This window comes from Papilio xuthus, unplaced genomic scaffold, assembly GCF_000836235.2.
Source record: "Papilio xuthus unplaced genomic scaffold, Pxut_1.1 DF826938.1, whole genome shotgun sequence".
Lineage (NCBI taxonomy): Eukaryota > Metazoa > Arthropoda > Insecta > Lepidoptera > Papilionidae > Papilio > Papilio xuthus.
This window is the reverse complement of record NW_013531711.1, coordinates 3,687,444-3,714,862: the sequence shown is the minus strand read 5'-3', so window position 1 is coordinate 3,714,862 and position 27,419 is coordinate 3,687,444. Positions and strand designations below refer to the sequence as shown.

The following is a 27,419-nucleotide window of genomic DNA, read 5'->3' as shown; positions in this document are numbered from 1 at the left end:
AAAAGTTACATTTGAAGGGTAAGTACATTTATATTTAGATATTATATTTTTACCATAACTACGCACATATATGTTGTAGACGTAATTGTAAAAATTTATCATAAAATTTATTGTGGGGCTACCGAGTGCGGCCCTGTAAATTGCGCGCGGGCACCTGGGGACCGGTCCCACTCGTTCTACAGGCCCACGCAACGCCTGCCTCCTCCTACTATGACACTTCACACTACAACACTATCGCTCAGTAACAATACTTTTGCTTACATTTCTTACCATTGAACACTGCGCAAACAAAAAACTATTTTGCCCTTAATACGAAAACAGCAATGGACTACATTCTTAAAAACGATAAGAATATAATTGCTACTTTATTAAAGCTCTAAGCGAGATAGTTACCGCATTATTCCATACTATTTGCATCTTAAGACAGTATTTTTCCACGAAAAGTCAAGTATTACAATATATTTAAGCCTTTATTTGTGGCGTTAATAGCTTCATTGTAATGAATATTGCGCATGTTTTACATGCGAAAGTGCATTACGAACAATCTCGTATGCAAATTTTATGTTCGCGGCAATTCAGGCGTTTGTGATGCCGCGGTAATCGGAGCCGATGCGTCTGAGACGCGTGAACATTGTGTTTGGATGATGTATATTGCATTTCATGGGAATCATTTAATTTGTAAAAAGGTTAATGATATATTGGGTTATACATGACAACCATAGACAATTAATTATTAAAAAAATATCTATAAGAACAGAAAAAAGCGCCTTATGATATAAAACAGAAAATACTGAAAATTTTCTAAATTTCAAAACAATATCACATCACAACGGTTCGCCTTATATTCGAACACTTTCAAATAATTTATATCTCACTGAATTATAATATTATCCAGTTATGTATTCCAATAATTTCTCGTTTTAGAAATATAAAGCGTTGTTTTATTTAAATAACTATCATTGTCTAAGCTAAAGACTGTAAAACTTTAACGACATCTATTTTGTATTCTGTAATAGTACGTTGTTCAATCACTTCCAGGAAAAATTTAAACGGTATCGATACCAGAAACAATTAGACATTCAAACCAGACACGGCGCCAAGGTTTTTCTTGTCTAAGTGATATATCTAACACTAATGTCATTAGTATGTGAACATTTTGATTAATTATCCCCTTCCCCTCATACGTACTTATGTGACTTGTATCACCAGTCTGAGGTCGATAGGAAATAGCAGTTTCCGTCTCCAAGAGTAACTTCCGGTTGGAAGGCGCAGCTTCCTGAGACGACCGCGCGAGGTCGACGGTGTTCCGGCTTTAATAATTCGGCTGCTTCACTTCCGTACATTGAGTTCACTTCATTAAACCGGCCACACACGTTTACTTCCATAACTTACAATTTAAGTGCATAATATACATTACTTTTAAAAAGTCTCGTGTCCTACTTGTTACTAAGAATAGAAGGCAAAGTATGTCATTCAAATAACACACTTAAAGATATATCTAGCCAAAAAAATAGAGAAGTAAAAGATATTAAGTTATGGATTTAATCAATTGTTTGGATGGCATCTAACCGACATTGGATAAAATCTCGGACAGCGCATACCAATAACTTTTTACGTCAATTTCGTTAAAAATCTGTTAAGTTTAAAATAACAATGCAATTACTCTCTCACGTCTCGTGAAAAAGCTCCAGTGAAAATGTAGAAGACTATTGATAGTTAAACTATGTTTTCCCTATTGTATTGGAATTGAAAACTTAAGAAAAGTCCACATTTATCTTTCAGATTCGGACTATTAGCGCCATCTATGAATAAGAAAATCGAACCGTCAAGAATAGCACTAGGGTGGCGTGAACATACTTACAGTTTTCTGTCTACACTTAACTTATGAATGCAATAGAGATAATTTAAATACTCTCTCATTACCAATGTGTCCCAACACGTCTCTATAGTAATAAAGTCTTGAGTCATCCGCACCTTAATCCACATAATTCTAAGAAAAGTGAAACCGGAGACTGAATGTATACACATTCAAAGTTCTTAAATGTCCATTTCAATTACAAAGATTTAGTATTCAAAGTTACGTTGTCAGCCATTTCATAAATTGCCCGTTTCGACAACGGGCGAGATGGTTTCTAACGATCTTATAATATCTGTGTCGTTTGATGTCGACACTTATATCTGAATCACCGACAATGTCGGCTACACGTAACATATTCCAAAGAATGACTGTTTGATTCTGTCGATGTCGTTAAGGTGACGCAACGTTTGATATACTCAAATATTTAATTCTAGTCAACGACCATGATTGCTGTCGTCTTTTATTTAAACCTTAAATATATGTGTATTTATTTTGATATAATATTCATTTAATGATCTCATTATACTAGACGTTCGCTGTATCTTAGCGCAGGAAAACTTGCTTATAAGTTTTGGGTGGATCTATCAATTCCATCAATCCGATCAATTGTACCATTGGCTTTCTATTGGTCCTCTTAATCGGTAACACCCGTTCTTTATAAATTCAACCCTTAAAGACTCATGTTTGCCAATTCATCGGCATCCCACTTAACAACAGTATACAACGACAGTATGTAAATGTCGTGGTAGTATAATATTTACCTGATTAAGTTCAACACTCGCTTATAACTTATGTAAGTTGACAACAACTCAACGGTACAAATATATCTATAGTTTTATATATATAGGTCATTGATATACACTGCTCCAGTACGGAGCTTGCATCTTTTAAAGGGATTGAGTCGTGATCTTCGGTGCCCAGAAGTAAAGTAAAGTACTTAAGGTACAGTTCCACCAATTTATTTAGCAGTAAAAATTATCAACAACATGCTAATCAAATTTTATCAATCGCAAGGGACATCGAATTTAATAAAATTTTGCTGAATCGTGTCCCACGACCGCAAATTAAAAACGCAAAAACTAGAGTTCATTGGACTTTATATTTCAAAATATGTTTAAACACTATCGATATTGAATTATTCGTCACGCAATCAAAATCGTGATATGTTTTTGCAATATAAACATTAAGTTTTTGCTGCGCAGTACACTTTATTGTCTTTGCTAAACATAAATAACATGTAAATAATTTATTTCTGTTTACAATTGAAAATCACTTGGTTGACAGCATACTACGCATTCACATTAATTTTGTTAGAGTCATATGTTTTTTGTAGTTGTCCGTAATTCGTTCGCCTGATGTTATATGACCTTATCAATGAACAGAACAAATATCCCATAATTACCCAGTTGTGCAAAGTTCCTAATTAGAGTTTCGATAAAGAAACGCTGCTACTTACTTACAGGATTTAGATTCATTCAGGTCAAAAATAACTAAACAAAAAATGTTAACTAAATGAGTTCGTTATTAGTATTTCTTGGAACGACGGCACCAATTATGTTGTGAAGTGAGCGTCGAATAGAGGGGCACTGTTAGTTAGTACAATTTGGCACGTCTGCGTTGCGCCAGATGATTTGATAGTCCGCTATATGTGACACGGCTCACTGAAATACTAGAATGGAAATCACGAAATTTGAAGATTTAGTACACGCCGTTCGAACCTGCATAGATTATTCATTTAGTCTTATAACTAAAAAAAATAAATGACGAGAAATCGAGCTAAATACTCACAATGAAACACTGCAATAACCATGTAGTTTCATCATTGTTATAATTATAATATTAGCCTTCAATGTTATAGCCTATATAAGCTAAGGTTACGGATATGATTTCCCTTTGGCTTGTTTCTAACTTTTATTGCAATCACGTACGACGACATTTCTATGGAATATACTATGTGTTCATTGGTTAGGGACACTTTTCTTGTATACCTCTTTCAGATCGACTATATTTTATATCTTTCTCTACTAAAATTATATAACTTTAATCTACCAAAATTGTCCCTCAATTCTGCGAGGGTAATTTATATTCATCAAACATGCTATTCTGTTCAATTCCATGACCACAATATGTGAAAAATCTTGTAACTTTTTAATCTTATTAAGATGATTTAATGTATTAAAACGTCTAAAAGATCCGAGTTTGCACATAAAGTTCAAGAGATCGTCTCTAGTTATGGTCGTGTTTTTATAGCGCACAATCTTAGTCGGTATTATTTAAATTAAAGACAGGCTAAAAACTGGTCGGTGCGCGGCGGCAGGCTTTGATAAGCTCGACCAAGTGTAGAGGGTTGCAATGCGTGCGTGCCTCCCGTATACCCACTCCGACCGTCTTTACAGATAGCTTTTTGTGGCTTTCACGCGTCCTAACGCAATAAGTTTAAGGAACGAATTAAGATTTAAATCCGATCATGTAATAGGAACAAAAATATTCGTACCCCAAGTAATGATCTCACTATAAAGTTTATATTTTGTTGTATGTTTAGTTTGATTTCAAATATCCATTATATTTATTTAGAAAAACGTAGAATTTGTTTTGCCCGTCATCCTTAAATAATTTATTCAACATCCGCCAAGTTAAAAGTGGACGTACCAAAAAATATTTTCACTTTTAACAATGGATACGTATTTGTATTGTTGCTTTATTTCACTAAAATAGTATAGGAGAGAAAGAGTTAGTTGCAGAGATGTTGAGGCGTTCATTCAATGGATACTAATAAGTCCATGCCAAATGATCGTCGCTGTCCATCCGTCTGAAAGATACCATATTTTATTATGTAAATAAAACTGTCTGAAATGTCTGTTTTGTTATTTATTTTTATACAACTATTATAAACCTTCATTTATCTACACTAGTATTAAAAAATTTAAAGATTCTAACACAGTTTATAATACAATTCTGAAATTAATATAAACCTTTTTTAGAGTCTGGCCCAGGGCGTTAATATCGTTTTTGTGTATCGTAAGACGATTTGCATTTTATATTTGTTTAGTTACGGCGGAAATTTTACAGAGTGTAACAATGACTATAATCTTAATAGCTTTGATTATTAGAACAAACTAAAGAGTAAAAACGAATACAAAAGAAACCTTGTTCGTGAACCATCGAAGGTCGACAAGCGACAACGAGTTACTCGCGTAGTTGTTAATGTACTCGCGCACATACTTACACAAGTTCATGGCTACTTTTATTTTTGAGAGAGATAAACCTGAAGCAAAGAGGTCAAGGACTTTTTTTTGGCCAACACCTCCCAGTCTCGTTGCCAACGCCGCTTTATCTCTCGCCTAAAACGAACTCGCGCGCAATTACCTACCGTAGTAAATGGTAAATGCGTTTTAGCAATTTTACTTTTTTATTCATTCATGAAACATTTTCGGCCAGCAACATTAATTTAGATGTTTATATTATCAGTAAAAAAAATATTAGCATGTAACTGTCAAAAGGTTTGATGTAATAATATTGATTGAGCAAATATTGACGGGGCCTTTTCGGACGTCCTATTTACAGCCTCCTTGGCGATTTCCTTCGCGGCCAAATATATTCATATATATGTATGACATGATAGTTTTTTTAACTTCGCATAAGGTATTCACCGTAGCGCACGAATTAGCATTTCGATGTTGATTCGCCGTCGGCGAGTCGTGTGTCCTTGGAATAAGGATGTGGCAAACATTTCTTATCTACCGCCGCGCCATGCCGCTGCCCTATCAATGTTAAAAGTTCAATCCGTTTTTGCGTGAAATAAATGCAAAAACGTGTGAAAAAAGTTTGTAATACAAAGTATTAACAACGTTTGGGTTAAGTTTCGTATATGTTACTTGTAATATACATCTCTATGAAACATATTGTTATATCTTTTAAAGAGTATGAGATTGGCAACAAGTTTTGTGGCAATGGAAACCCGCCGTAAAATATACCAATACAGTAGGCAGGCACATATAAAATATCCGGTAGTTAATTACGCTCTATCAAAACTTAACTGACGTTCTTGTCTTCATGGTACTAAACTGCATGACTTCAAGTTTTGCTCATTAATACTGTAATGTTTATAAATGTACAATTTTTTTTTATTAAAAAAGTATTTAAAATGCAATTGAACTCAACTTATTACTTGATATCAATACGTATACATATAATATAAAAAGAAGTTTCCAACTTTACTCACAATAAAAGCTTTCTACGGACAAAAGCACTTAAACTTGGAAATGAAACTTAGCCGCCTCTTAAGTTCTTAAAAGTTTTGAAACTGATGCTCACAACACATAAATATCTATTTTTGTCTTTGTCTTTAAGTTCATTATTACTATAACAACATTTCTAGAATAAATATATCTATATAGTAGAAGATATATCTTTGTGGTAAAGTCAGGACTACCACCTTCGGTCACCGAGTCACCTTTAATATTCAGACAATAAGTTCTGTTTCTGTGCTTTAATATTCAGACAATAAGTTCTGTGATACGATAATCTAGCTGCCGCCCTCGCCTTGGTCCGCGCGGAATTAATAAAAAAACTTAATTAGTCTACGTGTTCTTCCATCCTATGTTCAAATTTCAGCGAGATCTTTGTAGCCGTTCTTGAGATACTTTACTGTAACAAACATTCGTTCATCCAGCCATCCATCTAAACATTCGCAATTACAATATTACTAAAAGTCTGTAAGCATAATCTGAAGACATTTTTTTTAAATGTCGTTGCTCAAGCAAGGAAGGAACTACCGTATACTATGACGTTATTTTATACACCGGTATACGTCCGCATTTGTATTCGGGACAATTAAATTAAGTCAATCTTTTATTACGTTCCGGAACTGCCATATGACCTTTGTCTTTGTAATCGATAAAAAATCCGGATGAGGAAGATGACGCGAACCCGCTTCGTTTTATTATTGCATAGTTATATGAGTACACTAAGTTATATTGTTAATTACAACAGTCATTTGTATCTTAATATGATTTTTAAAGTAATATTTATTAAGAATAAAGGACATCGATATAAAAAATGGTCTCAAAGATCCGTTAATACCATATTACAAAGTAAATAAATAAAAAAATGCTGTAAATGTACTTTTTACTTAAGTTTATGTCATCATGTTTATCCTTATAAACTTTTTTAATTCCCACGCAAAATTAATGATCGCTACAAGAGTATAAGTTACGTCCCAATCACTATAGGAATTTAATAAATCCAAGATAGGTCGCTTGATTGTAAACATCGAAGATGGTAACGATTTTTATTTTTTCTTGTTATAAACACGTTCAAATGTAAGTAGCTTGCACAATTTATTAAACAAAGTCCTTTGTTTCTTTGTTATGAAAACACGTAGTAATGTACTTACAGTTTCCATTTAGCACTCGTAAATATTGTCTTAAATACCACAGATAAAATAAAGCCTCGTTCACATAAAGTTTACGCGACGCACAATCGTCATTTACGAAATAAATTTATGCTCGTATAGACGTCGCGTAAACCAACTGAAACACAAATTAAAATTGTTTAAATTATTTAAGTTGACATTACTGTTTTTCCCGTTAAATATACAGTACAATACACATCAAAACAAACAATTACGTACAGGTACAGTACAAGTTTTTTGACACCTTTTAGTATTTTGTGCGTATTCTGTGATGGAATTCAATTTACAGTCGTTACAAAAACTTCAACAATATTACCATAAAGCTATAAGAAATAACATTACAATAGCCCAGACGTTTAAACATGTTTTGATATAATAATTTTCTTTGTTTTATTTTCATATGCCAGAAAATAAGAAACAAGGCGTCGTGTTGAAATAGTATTTCCGTGATTGTTTATTTTATTGATCACCGTAGTCATTGTACTGTTTTATATATGCAACCGAATCCAATCAAGTATGAATTGTAAGTCAACCTCTTCCAGAAAATGAACTACACATAGCAATGTTCTTAAAATACTTGAATACACGACTATATGGTACTACAAATCTTCAGAAACAAAGGAGGTAACAAAGAGACAGGGCAGTACGCATACCAATTTCGGCAAGACGGTGTCATCCGAAGCAGACGGACGGACAGAAAGTACAAAGGATCCTATTCCTGAGAGCCCAGAGCTGGGACAATGCGAAGAGACGCGTTTAGGGAAGTGCGTGACCTGCGTCGTAACTCGCACACCGACAGGGACGCGCAGTATGCTAATGAACGCCATGTCGATAATATCGATAATGTTAATAAAGTTCAATCACTCGGAATATGTTTAGCTTTGCATATTTAAACGGGAAAGCGTTGTAAATTTTACTGTACATCACTAGCACAATTCCTTGTAAAATATTTCTAAACTATCCTCGCTTCATGCATGCTTACTAGCGACACAATTGAAAAGGAAAACTAAAAATCTTCTAAGCTTCGATAGCAATTTTTGATATTATTATTATTTTTTATTATTTGGAATTGTTTATTATACTCGACTAATTATTAAACTAAAATCGTTAAATAGAATCACGAACGTTATGACAGGTAGTTTCACTGCCAATAAATTTGCACAATAATAAACATTGTCATCAGCTTCAAAGATCGAGAAGAACGACAGTTTGTATATTTTGTACAGATGCTTCGGCAGTTAAACCGCAAAGCTTACATACTAGGCACATCACTAGAGCGCGTTCGGTCTGGCGAACTATGAAAGTGCATTGTATACGTCCTGGAAGGGCTACGTCACGCCGCGCGACATTTATATGCACGATGCGGTCCACATCGTGAGACAGACGTATCTCACATCGATTATTAATATTTATAACGAACAAGGAAGCTCCGTGTTGTCGTTGTTACATTAAGTCAATTAACAGATATAAAATTAACATCGCAATCTTAGTTGATAAATAATATAAAATCATTTATATAAGGATACATGGTAAAAAAACATTTAATTTTCTGTCTACGTCGCTCTTTAGAATTCAAAAGTATAATTTCAACCAAACAAGCTTAATTTAATTACTATATAATTATCACAAAAAAAATCGTAGTAAAAACTAGTAGTATTTGCTACATCTGTAAGCTATTCAGTAGAAAAGCGGTTAATGCCTTAAGATGTCTGGCTCTCCCTTCGACTCAAGTAATTGCCTTATTTTCTAAGTAAAAACGAAATATATTTTTAAAGACATCGATAAATAACACATATTCTCATATACTAAAAAGGAAATTAAAATATCATCGTATATTCTAAAGGTATATAGTAACGTATTTAAAATACGTTTACGAGAATAACAGCAGTTTAACAATTCCAACAAAGATTTGAAAACAATGGAGAGGACATATTTGTTTTCAAAGAGGTTCGTTGTGACAAAAAGTTGTTAGCGGCCGCTTTACATGCCTCTCTCGACCTATGCTTCTTCGAAATAAAACAAAGGAATATTTCTTATATACCGGTAGACGACAGATATATTTTTACAACACATATAACAAACGGGAATTGATAAAATCGCTAACTACGTGACTACTACACGTATACAGCCTTAAAGTGTTTTCTATTATCTTTGTATAAGGAAGTTCCTTTATGTCATTACTTATGTTTACGTCTATACTTACATAGTAATGAAATTGAAGTGTCTATATGTACAATAAAGAGAGGAAAATTACATTTCGCACAAGACATGTATTTGCGTTGCTGATAACGAAATTTTTGTCTGTATGTCTAGAGTGCCATGCTGGACCGATTTTGAAGGGACTTTGAGGTGGTGGTAGATGATGCACGTCGGCATATTATAGGCTATAGGCTACCTTTTTTTAAAATTGGGCTAAAGAAGCCGCAGCCGCTAGTTAGTTTATAAAATTATCACTCAATGCTTTAAATCAGAGAGTTATGCATCTAAAAGTTACGGACGTAGAAGTCAAGAATACCTATTGCTTTTTTCTAGACTAGCTTGAAGTTTATTCACACGTTCTTTCACTTTTATATTTATTATTAATGATTAAAATCTAATGTTTCTTATTATATTTAAACGACAAAGCCCAATTATTTACTGTATATTTATAATTACGAGAACCATGTCACTTGAGACTCACATTCAACGGGTTCGTTTGAATTAATTAAATACAATGTAATATTTATTCTGTACCTTAAGTTAATCTTTTTTATCGGCATTCTATCAAAAAATAAAACGCAGTGAAATCACTGCACTAAAAAGGCTTAATCGATTTTAAGGAATATAGATTGTCATGGCGCTATTGTTGAACGGGTAACTTTTGATTAGAATCTAGAAAGACATGCTTGAATGCTTTGGACTATAGACATTATTAATAATACACGGACACTACAGCGTAGTCATGTTAATAAAATTGAGTATTTATAATAAAAGACTACATTGTCTTTGTAAAGATATGTACCTCTTAATGAATTGAGAAATTCTACAATTTTTTTTTGTTATGAATTAGGCTGAATTATGACTAAAATAGAAGCAGGCATATTTCTATGATCTTTGATATAAACCCGATTGTTAGCTATATCCATCAAGTTAAAATTTGTTATTTTTTTTATCTAGATTGCAGGAAATCATTCTCTTAAACATAAATAACTCAAGGATTTTTACATATTTGTCTCTAGATTAAATTTATAATTTAGTTCAACTTAAATATTTCAGTCTTAAATTGCTTTAAAAGGAGGTTTATTTTATAAAAATACTGCGGCTACGTGACGTCCTCGCTCACAGACGGTTGACGCTGCTTAATCGAGGGTTATCTTAGACCGTACCTAAACATAACTACTAAGATTACAAGATTATTATATCGTGAAGTTAAATATCTAGGAAGAGTGCAAAAAGTGAATTAATATTAAGAAAATGTGTGGCGGTGACAGCCCTGAATACAATTCTGTAGTTCAACTCCTTTTTTTAACAAAATTAAATGTGCCCGAGAATTATATTATTTAAAATACAATTATAAATAGTCTGTAACTGTTAAGATGTTATTATAATAATAAATCACAAGGTGTTATTAAAGCACTCAAATTCATATGATAAAACAGTGAATAACTCCTAGCCCAAGAGTACTTCATTTCGCCGTACCTTTTCACCCATACATCAACACAGCTTCCTAGCAGTTGCCAAAGTGTAGCCAGTACAGCGCCCTGAGGTTTTGTACTTTAGCCAAACACGTACGAATATCATCAAAGAGATCCGCTTGTAAATTTAATACCTACGTGATTTGAGTTACTAATAAAGCGATTTTACTTGTTACTGTGCTTTTAAATGTACGTAATATTTTTATAAATTTAAGCAATCTAGTTTTTTTAAAAAATTTACTTAGATAATGTTTGTAACCTCAAGATTTATCCTAAAACTTATCTGCTTAAACTAGTTTACATATTATATAATAATAGTTTAGTACATAAAGCACAATTCTAAAGTCTTCATTTTAAAACGCACAAATCCATTGCTGACATTTTTTTCAAAGTTCTTTTACATTACAGTCATATTACTAAATCCACAGTATATCTAATTACAAGTTGGGTTTTGTTTTTACAGTTTCGCTAGGTCCTAAAAGACATATGACATAAAAAAAAAATAACAGTCAAGTGGTTAATTATTGGAGGCAGCCGAGGATGTTTATGGGCCATTAGAAAGTCCTCAAAAGGGCGAGAAATTAAATAAGACAAAAATAATTCAAATCAGATTTAAGGGGACTCGAAATTTTTTCCTTGTCACTAAAGCTACCTTCTTTTTTTGCCTGCTCCGAAGACCCTACTCACTTGAAACAAAAAAGTTTAGTGATGGGCAACATAATAAATTATGATTTATTTTACAAGTATTATTAACTTGTTGTAAATATTAATTTAGATGTTACATGTGATAAAAATTGTCTTTTAAAAGATAAAAAAATGAATTGTGTATTAACTAAAATCATATGTTGATTTATTTATTGTTTTGTTTATAAGATAGTAGAATGAACTTTTAAAACCGCATAATTACTTGTATGTTTTTGCGGTTTTATAAAAGTTTATTAAGCTGTCAGATATTATTTAAAATTAACACATTTTAATACATTTAGCACAATCAAGGAAACATTGCATTTGTGCGTTTCAAAATGTCAGATTAATTCGAATGGTTACGCAAAAAGAAAATATAGCTGCCGGTAATGTTATTAACACAAAAATGATTTGCATTTACTAAAAAAATAAAGATATGAAATTAAAAATAAAATAATATATTTGTATGTTATTTTGAATGTTATTTTATTTCACGTATATAATTTAATTTACTTCTCAACAACACAATTGGATAATATGTGAGTTGACATACATCAAAATTGTCGCAAATTAAAAATACAAAAAAATATCGATATTATATTTTCGTGTGTAACCCATCCCTAGTATTGTATAAGTCGAGTTACAAGTGCAGGTTGGGCGAGGTCATGTGTCACTATCCTTTGAGCGGGTGCGGAGTATCGGGCCCAATCACGCACACAAAAATACACTCCTACCCGAAAAATGCCTTTTAATAACTTATTTTATATTTTAAAATATTTATTTGTAACCGATTCTTATCCGAGATCGATTCGAATCGAGTTTAACAATCAAAACCTCTGCTCATAATATAATGTCGATATACTTCGATATATCGTTATTCTAACCTAACCTAAGTACAACACGTAGATAATAACAAGACTTATGTACCGCAACTTATGTACTTTTTGTTATTTAATTTATATTAGCATGTTACAAGCTGCATTTTTTTTACAGCAATGCGAAACAATAACCTAGTTGTCGAAATAAATTTAATTAACATTCAGTCTGTAGTCATATTAAGACGGACATTAATTTGTCCAAAAAAGGAACAAAATAAAAGCGTGTTTTACATTATTACAGTTAGATCATTATCCAAAAATTCGAACAGTAGAGTTTCAAATAGCTTCTGGTTCTTGTGAATCGTAAATGTTAATATTAATGGGTCCCTAATACGTGCACGCAGTGTTAAAGTTCTTCAGACGTCAAGTTGATCTTAAACTTCCCAGAAGAATGTTGTAGGGGATAAGTTGTTAATACTCATAACATTTAATGTCACCTTAATTACATTATTACGAGTTAAATGCATGTAAAAAGGATTTAAGACACTTTGTGGACGTTAACGAAAGGCATTCTTTGTTTATTAGAGTCAGCTATAATCTGGTATTATTTTTATAATTGTCATGGACGTAAACTTAAAAAACAAAACTGAAATCGTATATAATTTTGGAACAATTTTTTGATGTAAACGAACTTCCTTCGCATATAATGTTAATAACTTCTTTAAAACGTTGACGCGCGAATATTGTAGACGCGAAAAATAATATGGCGTGTCATTTTGCAAATAGGTGCAGGTGCTGGGTACGTAAATCCGCACGAAACCGTACAAGTTGTCTACTCCTTGAGGATATATTTTTTTGCTTATAAACGACACCTGCATAACTATCCTATCACGGAAAATTCAATCACTTACGGACAATGCACTGATTTTATAACGACATTTTTTAATACACGAACTAGCGGATCATGTGATAAACTCTGTCACCTTATATTTTGCGACACTTGTCTCGTTTTATATTCTTAAAAGTTTAATGGTATGCTGTAAAACTCTAATTAGATAGAATTAGTTGATAATCAATCCCTGTTGGATCATGTTTTTAACCACAGTAAATCTTATTGTTAGATAAGCTTTGCAATCTATCGCATTTTTTAGTCATCTTTATTGTTCATGGAATAACATCCGTATTACGCGAAGTATTAAAGAACAAACTTAATAGGATTTGTTTTGATTAGATAAAATATTTTGTAGTTAAAATAAAAACGTAATATGTTAGTGAACTCTGTAAGACAACAAATATTTAGTGTATATGACATATGATAAACACATCACCTTTGAAGCGGGTCGATGCTCGCAACATCAACAATGACGCGTCTGTAAAGTGAAATCCGTCAACAATATATCATGGAGTCACTAAATATACCATGTAAACCTAACATATAACAAAAATAGTAGACAGTAACACGTGCAGCTACTAAAGTTGAAATGATGACAACATGGTGGACACCACTGATGAAAGAAGCATAAAGGAGTTACGAAATGTACAAATCCTGAAAAAGAAAATACCTACAGGACATCTCAAAGCGCGCGACAAACGACTACGTCGTTTCGACGAAGAAGAGACGATGTAAAGTCAAAATAGAGCCAAATGTTACAGAGGGTTCTTACTCATTCTAAAAATTGAATTTAATGACAATAACTAACTTAATCTAATTATGTCATATGGACGCACAGCCATCAACCTCCAGCAACGAAGATAAAAAGTAACTGCATTACTGCATCCCTTCCTAAGTGACTTTTAATATTTCATTAATCAATTACGCATCAATCAATTAGTCGTCGCACTGAAGCCCTAGGCGAGAACATGCAAGACGAAGACCCGGGAGGTAAAGAAGAACCAGTTGAGACGGAACTCTCCAGTCATGTACTTTACAATTTATGTATTGGAAAATTATATAGGTAGGGAAGATGAATGGTTCATGTGAAACTGGTCAATGCCACATGGTGCGTGTAGCGGGTGAGGCGCGGGGCGGGGAGTGAGGTGGCGTGGGAACTGCGCAGGAGCACATATGGGACGCAGCTTTATCTCGCTGTGCATATTAAGCGTCGCGCTCAATAATAATAGTAAGACAACAAGCTCGTAATGACCGAAAGCTCGCACATTTACACTGTATTCGACGAAGGAGCGTGTTTACTTGAATCCGATATGCCAGCAACTCACCGCTTGTAAACCCTATTTGCGGATAAATATAAACATAATGTCTCGATTGTTTAAAGTATCGTTCCATTCTTAATGTAATATACGCTACTCGCGCAATCACGTCTTTTTCTACGAAACTATTTGACAAATGTGACAATTAGACGGCGTTCTCGGAAATTTCGACTAAAACTTTCGTGAGCGTCTAGAGTGTAATTTTAAAATACGACTTTGAGAAGTCGTAACGAACAAAGTCATGTCCAAGGTAGAATATTTTGATTCATCTCCTGGCAGCCGCCCAAAACGACCCGCTCTTTACGACTCGTAGTTGCCCAACGTTCGCTTTCAAAGGCCACTAACTTTCGAATAAGACATAACGTAGCCAACGTCGATAGCAAAGACTTTACAAAAGAAATTTTTCATTCAACAGTTAAACTTCCTATCATCTTATAAAGTTTACGTGAAACAAAAAATATTACGAGCAAAAAAAAACATGAAGGTCGTTTAAGTCGTAGAAAAAAAAACTGGCAGTCATTTTATTTTTTATCTGCCTCATCAATGCACATACGAAACATCTCAAAATATGCAGATAGTTTTTCCCGCGTATTACCCACAATAAAGTCAAAGTTCACATATAAAATATCTGATACCCGAACGCCGCAACGGAATATGAAAATATATATTTATATAACAGTCATAATAACTATACTATTATGTTCATAAAGACTTCATTCTGCTGATAGCGAAAATATCCAACGGCATATGTTATTGCAATATTGTTATTTACTCGAGATAATAAAGGAAATGACTAACTGCATGTTACCACAACTCATATTAGTGTAGCCACAAGTACGCATGCCCTAATAATATACTAACATTTTATCTTATTAAATGTCTGGATCTATGGAAGGATGAATGTTTGGGAGAAGGTATCTCCAGAACTGCTGCATAGATCTCGATTAAATTGGCATAGATGTAGATCTTAGCTTGAAAGGACACATAGGCTAATAATCATTATTTTTTTCAATTCCGTGCGGTCAAAACTTTTTAAATTAAAAAAATATATTTCTGTAAACATTAATAAACATAAACATCCAAAGTAATCATTATAATTACAGTAAATATAATAAACATTTTTCACTTGTTTGAATTCAGACTTTCTGGACTAAAAAGTATTCATGAATAGAAAAATACTATTCTTACCAGGCAAGAACGTCCTTGGGAAAAGAATCTTTTGTCTCTGAAGACAATTGTCTCAAACCGAGACGCCTTAAGAGAGTCTTCCTCAGATTAGACCTACTTTAAACACTAGGATCCGTCGCGTTGGCTTACTAAAAGTAAATACATACAGACAGATAACAGACAGACAGAATAGTTTGTAAGGCAGTGCATTACGAATAGACGTTTGGAAAGACTTTACAAATGTGTTTTTTTGTATCATTTATCCACAACTGTTGAAGGAGTACAGAATCAATTGATACATTGGAAATCATATTTTGTAATTATTTCGTATTATTGTTGTTTTTCGTTTATAATTCCAAAAAGATTTGAAAGAAATATTTGTTTCTTCCAACTTGTAATTATTTTACTTGTATACTGTATTCGTCGTACTTTCATGTCGAATAAAGTTAGTAAATTAATACAAAGTTCCTGGAACCACTTATACCACTTAGCTCTTACCAGTTTTAAAAAGACAGGTGCTAAAAACTACGCACCAAGTGCGTTCAAGAATAGATTGGCGAAGTGCAACGCACTCGAACATAACGCTATAAATCAGCCCAATTAAACTTGCATTTCACTAACAAATAGGACAGATAAGACGTATTAGACTATATTTATATCTTGTTTAAGAAAACCTTAATTATCTTGTACGAGGCTTTCCTAAAACCATATCTCTATTCAACATTTACTAACGGTTTTAGTGTTTAAAGAAATATAAAGCTTATTGCTTTCGACATAAATCTTAAATTAGCATTACAAGTAGTTATATCTAAAGCACATATATAGTATTTTGGTATGTAGTGTAATGTAGCGACGTAGGAGATCGGTCAACGCCCTGGACCTATGCCAATGGCAACAATCGCGGCCGTAACTTTCAATTACTCGTCTATTAATGCGTCGCAGGTGATGTATCGTTTCTCGTAATGTAAACTCCCTTTTGTACTCAAACGAGGAATGGATACCTCCTGTCTTCCTAATGTAAACTGATGAATAACATCGTCAGAACTAAGACTATAGTTCTATGCACGAATACAAGCCAAGATGTCTCTTCATTTTTACTGGTGTATGTATATGTAAAAGAAGGAACAATTTTCTTCAATAACGGTGGCAATAGAACAATAAGCATACTGTCTTCGATAAAGAAATTTTAATAGGAAAATGTTACAATGATTAGGAACCTGACTGAAGACAGTGTACGTAAGTTTGTAGGCGAAGAATTGACAATATTAAAACAGATTATTTTCATCATACATAAGTAAAAGGAACAATAGTGAATAATTCGGTAACAAATCGCCAACCACGCGGAAGGCATTGCTCGGCGATCGGTTGGCAAGTGGCCAGGCCAGCGTGTGGCAGATAGGTGGCATTGGGCCAGCCACGGTCACGAGCGGCCGTCGATCCCGCGCCCTCGCACACAACAATCACCACAAACAATGCTCTAACATTATCCAAATGGATATTGTTAGATATTTATCATAGCCGATAGACCTAACTGAAGACACCAACATTGCGAATCAAAAGAAATGTACGAAACTTGGAGGCATTGAAATGAGAATGAAGATAAGGAAAAAGACTAAAATTTCAATCTTGCAAACAGTCTGGTTAAAACATCTTATAGTTTACTTCAAGTAAGTTGAGAGCAGTAAAAGACTCCTACTTTATACTTTAAAACAATGTATCTGGATGTTACTGAGGAACTAAGAGTAATATAGTAACTTTAAAGTATATATAGAATAATGTTATTTATCAAAATTATAAACGACCATCACGTTATTATCATTAACGATACGAAATTTTAAAAGAGTTACAGATAATAAAAACTAGTCATAATATCTCAACTTTAAGGAATCGACTCAAGGATAAGATAAGGCAAAAGGCCTTATCTATTCCCGAGGGTGCGTCGAGAGTTGGGTACAGTTTACGAATGGTCCTTGTAAAAAATCATTACAAAAAAACGAACTTTCGAGTCATTTACAACGCAGCAGGTAGTGAGTTACAGTCCTGAGTTTCTTTGTTATTGAACGAAAGAATAATATTTCACTAGCAATTGGCAGTAAATAGGACTTTCATAACAATAGAGGCGGTCGGTTCGTCCGTCCGAGCGGTGCCTCGGCTATTTTAACTCGCAACACGTGTCCCTCCCAAATGTTTGTTTAGGCTAAGTCGTAAAGCGTCAATGACAGGATGCGGTGTAAACAGACAAGGTTATTTTCAATATTTCTATATTTTTGCCAATTATCAGAAATAATTTTCTCGAGAAAATATAAATTTCAAGTGCATTTCATCCGTCAGACTTACAACCCAGGGCATAAAGCCAGCGAAATTTCAATAGGCAGTCTTCAACTACGGAGCAGTTTTTCCTTTAGTCTTTATTTTACAGGTAAAACTCTAAGGAGTGTTCAAATTAATTTCGTAAATTATTTCTTGCATCTTTACCTTACTTACTATCGGATGATTTAAACATACGGCTTCAATTCAAATCAATGCTTTATAAATTTACATCCAATTGAAAGATTTTAATTTGAGCTTTCGTTTATTGTACAGCAATCGATTGCAACAAGTGTGTAGCCTCAGATTTTTGTCTAAAAACACGATTAATATTAGTTTAGCCCTTTACCTTTTACGTGTCATTTAGCTACTTTAATTTGGTTCGTCAAGGATTTCAATTGGGAACAACAAACAATATTATAAATCACAACATAATCGATTTTGATTCGATACAAAAGCGCTCCGAAGTTATTTCGAGTGCGGCACGCAAACACATTATTTATTCTCAGTTGAAAATAACTCGACCGAATTGAAAATAGTACACGATCGTTGAAAATAACTTTTTTATTTCATATTTTATCATTAACGTGAAATATTGTTTGTTTCTGCTATAAAATACCGCGTTAATTTATTTTTGCAGAGGAATATACTTATCATGAGATGTCAAAAACGCCACACACACAAAATCAACATTTTGAATCAGTTTAGCAAGAATTTTATAAATTATGTGCATAAAATCAGATGAAAAAATAAAAGCTTGTAATGAGTAATCAGACGAAAAACTACGAAAGATTAGTCAACATTACTACTCGTGTCTTGACTAGTTCGCAACAAAAACTTGGTGAATCACCACGACCTTTATTTCCGCATTTTGTTGGCGCCATCATACCTAGCAATTAAAATAAATTACGCCCATACGACTGGATATCTAAACAGTCGGAGTTTGAAAACAGTAATTTGTCAAATTAAATTATCATTTGATCTCTGCTATAGAATTACGTTCCTAGCATGTTGCAACCCAAAGTATTCATTTCAACCCTACAAATCAAAGCAAATACATATTAAAATACTAGCCAGTACATCAAAAGATAAACAAGCTGGGATGACGATCTTACCTGATCTTAAATGACAAAGTTGTCGAAAGATGATACTCCCTAGATTAGTAAATTTACTTTAATTACCGATTAGGTACATTTTGAAGCTGTACATAAAATAATTTTCTCTACAAGTGACCATAGCATCTTTCTCTTTGTCGGTCCATTACGCTTCCAAAACAGTCGTTGAGTGCACGAGCGCATTTTGTCTTGTGCGTTTATTTACGCGATGCCCGCGGTGTTGGCCGACTTCCAGGACCAAACGGAAATAGATGCTTCTGTAGATGTCATTGTACTACAAGCAGGAGAGCCCTAACGCTGACGCACAGGACTATGGTACAATGTGGAGATATTCAAAAACACATCATATTTATCATACTGTTAATTAATGAGTTAGTTCCAATTGCATTCAGTTTCACTTTAAAAGTGAATAGGAAAAAAATATTTTGACTTTGATTTTTAAGCTACCATAGCATTTTGTTTTGACCCTATGTTAATTGTTTATATTTGATAATTTTAACGCCTTAGAGTAACATTATATAAAACTTGTTAATATAACTTTAACATTTAAAACTAATTATTATTGATTAAAAGTAAGCATTGATGAAAATGGTAATACAAAAAAAATAATAATAAGTGAAACCGTACACAATTTTTGTTGTAATATTGATTTCAAATTTACGGCGCTAATGGCACCTTCCACGATTTTATTATTAGCTCGCTAAGGCGTTTAGAGATCCGTCCGAATCGTAAATAGAATCTATTTAAGCGTCTAAGCCACGACGACGGACAAAAGATGATTTTAGTTTAAAACGAAGACGCTCCATGAAGAGTAGAAAAAGATGGTTATCGACCAACAAAAAGTGGGACGATTCGTTCGCCCAACCCTTTTATTTTGCTCCGTCGTGATGCTTTTTTACTTTTATTCTAAAAATATCGCATTCACGAACCCATTTCGAAAGGAAACGTGATTCTGTCCAAGGTCGAGTGAATTAGTATTCGTATGGTGTTCTCGCAGTTTGACCGGACGTCTAAAACTCGTTAATATGCTTGCTTGTCGATTTTTTTTATTCTTCTAACAATGATTAGAATTGCCCGCGGCAGACCTGTCTTCTTTAATATGTTTCACGGGTTATGTAATTTGAAGGTCTTGGGAATTATTCCTAAACTATGTGATGGAACTCTTATTTTGGGTATTTTCGATGTTTGATGTTTGGTATTCAAAACGAAATGATCCAATATGCTTTCATTGTTATTAGGGTTAAAATGTGGTCGAGTCTCGGGTTGTGTCCCACTTTAAAATTGTTTAAAAGTTTAAATTGAAATCAAAATTCGATTGCGTGGTTCCGTCCCTTATTTGATAAATATTAAGACATTATAGACCTAGTAAAGTGAAAGAAAATCTTAATATACGGTTTTTATTGCTTATGATTGTAGTTTTAAAAGTGACGAATTGGTTTTGAGATTATTCCCAAAATTAATATGAACTACGAGATGGTATTATTTGTTGATTAAAATTGTGCATTGTCTATCTATCTATACATATTAATGTAACTGGAGTGTCTGTTTGTAAAATCGAAAAAAAATAGTATTTGGTACACATGATGTATTTGCTTTACTGATTTAAAAATGTTCGTTTGTCTCTTCGTCTGTCTGTCTGCAAGGCGGCGGTTGTTCCGGGCAATGTCAAAACGGTAGTTCCGACTTTGACAGGATTTTTAGTGGATTGCCGCTTATAGTAGAGACTTTTTCTAAATATTAAACGAAAATAACATTTTTTGTTTGACAATTTTTTCACTGTTAAAAAAAAATAACAAAACAGAAAGATCAAACATGTAATTATAGAAAAAAAAAATAGTCTCAGGCAAAATCATGGTGTACCTACAGTAATTTTTCTCGGGAGTTAAGAGTAAACCTTGAAATGCCTTCACATTTTATATTTTCAAGTTTTGTTGAAGGAAAATATTTTATCATGAAAGCTATTTCTCCACTAATTGAATTAATACGGTTGAAGAAATTCTTTTTTGATAAAGGAATGCTAACGAGAAAATTTATGTTACGTTACTACGGCAATTATTATGCTAACATAGGTAATCTGACTTCTTAAACATAGGCTTTAAGTTTTTTTTTATGTAATTTCTCGCGGGCGATATCTAGTTACTTCTAAAGCTTGTATTGTGATAAGTTTGCTTGCCGATATGGTAAATATCGTTGACTTTAACATATTTTAAACAAATTACATTGAATTAAAGGTGAAATGTATAAGTTTATGAGACAACTTAATTAACAATGGCCGCATTAATTCGTTTCTTTTTGTAAACTTGTCTTCCAAGATGGTAAACGTTCTTTTCGACAGACGCCTAAGGTTTTTGAATAGTTTCTAAATTACATGAAAATAAAAATCATTGCTATTTTAAATTAGGATATTTATTAAAAGAACCTCCGTCTGGAAAATCACTTATGAAATATTTAGGTTTACAAGTTTGCAATATCCATCTACATAAATTAAGACATTCAGATTTGAAAGAACTGTAGGGGAAGCGTCCCTTTTTCTCAGACTACCAACCGCAGATTCCCCTCACGGGTCTAATTAATGCGAGTATCAGACGCCCTTTTATAGCATTATGTTCCGATATACTTGTATGATTCGAGGTTATTCACCCAGACACGAATTCATGCTACTATATTAAACATAGTCAATCTTTCCGATAAAAACTTTTTCTTGTATTGGCAAATTTTACTAATAGTTGACTGACTTGCAGATATTACAGTAAAAGCATCATTCTATAATTCTAATATTTGTTTTGTAAAACACTTGAGTAAATGAAATCATTGGAAATCTTCATTTTAAGTGGTTGTTCTATCAAATGTTCTTAGGCTTAAGCCTATAAAAGCTTAATTACATCCTATGAAAGCTAAAGCCATTGTTTTGAATCCATCAATTAATGCTATGAGGGACTAAAAAAGTAAGTAATTGTAGAAATCTTGTGCAAAATGAAAATCAAATGTAATTTCGATTGTATCGAGTGTTTTCTCTGTGTGTAACGTACTTCTTATTGCAATGTCTTGTAAAAATAATTTGTTTTAGCCGGCTTATTTATAACCTTAAAGCTGGAATTAAAGAAGATGCGACATAAGACAGAGGGGGAGCGCCGCTCGATGTTGTGACGCATGCGCGGCTTCGACCCTACGGAGCCGGCTAGAGGAGCCGGCGCTGCACAAAGCGAGTACCCGCCGCCGCCGGCACGCACTGACCCGGCCCAACATATATGTACCGCGACTACTGGACACGTTTGCAACGCACTTTCATCTCCTGCTATTAAAACGAGCATGTGATAAAACTGAACGCTGAAACGTAGCGTATCGTAGTGTTTCTTTAGTAGCCAACTCAAAGTTATCATGTACAAGACGGTGAGACACGGTGAGAACAGTCTGCAGTACACTATTCTGCCGCAGACGGAAGAAGTGTTGAGCAACAGCGGTCTCAAGGGCAAGGGACGCGACTACAGCCCCTCCATTAAAGTCCGCCGCACCCAGAAGGGGTATAATTTGAGATGTGTTTTAACGGTAGTTTTTGTAATTGTTGGCACGCTCTCTATATCATATCTTCCGGTGTACTTTATGCATGTGGCTCGGGAGAACCGTAAAAACGAAATTTGCTCTACTGCTTGCAGGGAAATTAAAACAAGGAAGAAGGAACTCAAGTTTATGCCCGAATTCATTACAACCACAAATGACAAACTTGAGACAACCACGCAATCTTTAGTAACATCTCCAAATATCCTTACAACCGTTATCCGTGAAAGGGCGACGACTCCGCCGTGGACGATGCCCGCTTTGAGGTCTTGGAAGGGCTTAACACCCGCGACGACGCTGCGGCCCGCACCGACTGAAAATATAGAGAAAATTCCCCTAATCGGCACTCCATCTGGCAGCGTCCGCTTATTAGATAACTATATGTCTGTGAAACCCTGGGAGAAGGACATCATAATAAGACCCACAGTTACCCCGGAACCGATGACCGTTCGAAGTATATTTAAGTATTATTCCCAATTCGGTGCTACTTCGGATAAACCTATTACTAGTAATATGAAAGGGGATGATGTGTTAATCACAACCAGGGCAACATCCACGCCATCACCAATAACAACGGAGTCAACAACGACATTGCCAATACTTGAAGACGAGCAATCTTTGGAAATCGACGACGTGTTCTCGCTATCTACATTGAAGGGAGATCCGGGAATATCCGGCCCGATCGTGGACTCTGGTGAAGTGACAGTATCTAAGGCGACAGGTGGCTGGTATGGAGCTCGATGGCCATTCGTCGATCCTTCATCTTATTTCCAATGGACGGTAAGCGTACTTATGTTATGTTATTTTCGCTGCGTTGCGTGCTTGTTGTGCTCATAACGACTAATGTATAATCGATTTATTACATACCTATGATTAATGAGTGTTTAATAAGTCTTTTTTTACACTTAAACATGATTAATTTACTATAATGTTTGTACCAATCGTGTTGTCATTATGTAACAAGTTTGCACTGAGCTGTGACAAATCGCAACGATTCTCTGTCTTATTGCGATCACATCCTGTCGTTAAAGATAAATTCTAATATATTAAATCCGGTTACTTTTGAATCATTGCAATCGTGAGATTCTCTTCTATAGTATACTCATTGAAAAAGAAAAATCGTATTGGAAATATTGAATCAATATAATTTGAGTCATGTTTGTATTTTTCGTTTATTTTTAAATAATATCATATGTTTAGCTTTAAGTTTGCAATAGTAATATTATTTTGTTAGGAATACTAATTTGAATGTATATTTTTATTTATTAAACTACGAACTACGATGTAGAAAATCAAAAAACACTAATATAATCTACTTTACAATTTTGACCCTCTTAGATAACGAACGCTGAATGAAAACTTCTACATGTCAAAATAGAATTAAACTTGTTTTATATTCAAGTGTAAATACTAAGTTAAATGTTATTTAGAGTATATGTCACAGTTTACTTGTGTAACGAACATTAACTATGGAAAAACAAAACACGGAATGCAGGTATTTCTAAATAGTATATGTTGTTTACATACTTCATTAATACAAGAAATGAATGCCACATCTGGGTGGTATTATTGTTCGTTGTTTTTAGACAGAGAATATTATTATATTAAATTGTTTAAACAAGTAATTAAGCAACTTTAAACTTACTCTTGTGTTAGTAGTAGATTTTTCTATATAATTATCTAACCAATAACAATTAATTTTTCTATTCAAAATAATAGATGTATATTTTCATGATTATTTGTTTTATCGACTCACAAAAACCTCATAATACGTTCAATTAACTTATTCCATCCATTAACATATATGAGTGTGTTACTTTTATTATAAATTTAAATTTATTCCTATTGTTAAGTATAAGTAGAGATTTATATTTTTTATCATATGTAAAGACAGTATCACATTTACACCAAGATTTATCTATTATTTTTTTTTTAGAAAACGATATGGAAAGCGATGTGTTTTTGCATATGTCTTAGTGGGAATCCAGTATTAATATATTTATTTGTTCCAGGGTTACTCGGTGGCGGACAATATGTTACTGCCGCTGCTTATGACTGCTATGTTCTCCATTATCCTCGTGCTGGTACTGGCGCTGACACTACGTCGTCGCAAGAGAACATCCACGGCTTCTGAACAGATTGGGGTAAGGCTCCTTTATAAGGTATTGTAGATTAGACATGTATCAGTCAATTATTAAATTTAGTTTGATGTTAAATATGATCTATATTATCTTACTAATATAACGAATACGAATGTTTAGAAGGATGGATGGATGGATGTTTGTTTGTTTGTTTGAAAGTATCTCCATAACATTTGAACGGATCAAATTTGGCATACATATAGTGTGGAAGAACACATGTTCTAGTAATTATGTTTTTTTTTTTTCATTTCCGCGCGGACGTAGTCGTGGGTGAAAGCGATAGCGATATAAAAGTGAACGATTATTTCAACATTATAGGCACATATTTTTGAATTGTTTAAGATAATTTGGTTAAAATTAGGGCAAAGCTGCCGACCGGTTAAATTTTATCGATACCGCTTCTCAGTAGGGGCTTAATCATAACGTTACGTCGGTGTCGAATGTTATCTACAACAACATTCCCAAAAACTCGAATTCACGGAGAAACAGAACTCGTTTAAATGCTCCAGTTTGAAATATATTTATGTGTAGCTAATTCTGTTACTTTAGTACAGAAGTTTTAGATATCTCGAATGCTACGTCAACAAAACTTTTATGTTTCTATGCCGTGTTAAGAATCGTAGTTACAATTGGATTTCCTTAAGACCATCCCTTTGTTTCAGAAGTTAACTGCCGATCTTCAAGATGATGTTACTAACCTTCTGCAGGCTGAAAATCCTGAAGATCCCGAGGAATGAACTACACAAACCAGATCGCTTGTTCATGTAGCTTCTTTAAGAGTACAAGTAACAGTATGCCTTATGTACAATTGAAATAAAGCTTATAATCCCAATGTCCTTAGTTGTACATTAGGCATCAGAGCACAGTATAATCATTTATTAGCTAAATATGTAGTTTTGAGATGACAAAAGACAGGCATATCCGAGTATACTCTTTTACGTATCGGTTTGAATCTTTCAATGCCTGTTATTTGTAAATATACGGTTTGTAGGACCTGCGTCGCACAGGTCAATGGATATGGTTTGCATATTCAGAGATACGATATAATATTGTGTAGGTAAGTCTATTTTGTAATCGCATTACATATTGGAATGTAATTTAGATATGTATTATTGTGTCAAATGCCAAAGTTGCTAAAATTATTTTTGTTACAAATTATAATCTACATTCATAATTTTTAAATGACATTTGGCTGACACTGCTGGGTAGATGTAGAATTAAATTAAATTTTCGATATACCGACATATAAGCGATATTAGAACGTTATCATGAGCTTGCTAGACAGTTTTTATCATCGCTGAATTTATTTTAAATACATAAATACCTATGAGACATAAATATTGACGTATTACGTATATCATATCTCTGAAAACTCAAATATACGACTCGACAGTATTAACTAAAACCCTGTGGTATATATGTAATTCTACATAGTCGTACATATATGTGTAGTTACGATAGGCTAAGTTCAAATTTATTATCGATCTTGATGTAACACGTTTTTATGTCGCATTCTATTTGTCCATTTCTTATTCGTGTATCTATGGCACGTTTTATATGCTGCGACAGATTCCAAGATGGCGTCATAAAGCGAGGGAAAGCACAGCCCCTTGAAACAAAAGGTCTTCGTAGCAATCACGCGATTGCTTCTTACCGCAAGCGATTTACTAGTTTCCTACATTGACAATAGGTTTGCATTTGAAGTTTTCTCGAATGTTCATCGCATAATGTTCCTTAAATTTTCAATCTAAAGAGATGCAGTTTGCTTCATCTGTATTTATTCTTTCCATATTATAGAAATAAGACTGATATGTTGCATTTTACTATACTCGATTTACTAAGTTGTGTTTATTAAAAGGAGTGGTATTACAAACTGAATGTGAGAAAATTTGTGGGAGGAGCATCAGGTAAATGTGATAAATGTATTAGATGATTGAAAAATATTTTCCATATATCTTCATATCAGAATTTGCAGTTTAAAGGTTTACTATAAAAAGGTAAGGTCTATCAAAGATATTTCTGGAACAAAATAAAATTTGAAGGATTTCGAAATTGTTCGTGTGCTTCCGAAGATAAGAAAATGAACCATGTTTTGTTGAAAGTGTTCACTTCAGGTACCTAAAAAAATGTTTTGTTTCACTTCATCAATTGAGATAATATTGTTTCTATACATGTTTTAGCAGTGAAAACTCAAGTATCAAAAGTGTACTAACATAACCGAATCGCACGTATTGATAAGATTTAGGTACCGTACCGGATTAGCTTGTGACGAGTTTCATGTTAAGGCAGAGTGGTTATTTTTTACGCTGGACATCCATCATGTATATAAGCAAATAAATAAATTATGTTTTTCCCACCGAGAATTATTTTATTCAGCCTTTTTTTTTTATTTTGGTTACTTTTAATCGAACGATTCATTCGCACGATAATTCGATTCGAAAAACAAATAGTAAATAAAACGGAACTTATTTCAAATAGA

The 27,419-nt window shown here is 33.6% G+C and overlaps 1 protein-coding gene across 2 annotated transcripts in view; it reads left to right on the top strand.

The window, feature by feature from the left end:
• The window catches only part of LOC106121672 (uncharacterized), a 75,638-nt gene extending 48,344 nt beyond the window's left edge, over positions 1–27,294 (top strand). The window contains exons 2-4 of one of the 2 annotated variants that reach the window (XM_013317410.1): positions 22,312–23,579; positions 24,812–24,943; positions 25,606–27,294. In XM_013317410.1, the coding sequence (XP_013172864.1) occupies positions 22,623–23,579; positions 24,812–24,943; positions 25,606–25,677 (1,161 nt within the window). In that variant the 5' untranslated portion in view covers positions 22,312–22,622 and the 3' untranslated portion in view covers positions 25,678–27,294. Of the gene's footprint in view, positions 1–22,311; positions 23,580–24,811; positions 24,944–25,602 lie in introns of both variants that reach the window. The other variant, XM_013317409.1, reaches the window with a different exon arrangement.
• Positions 27,295–27,419: the final 125 nt, after the last annotated feature.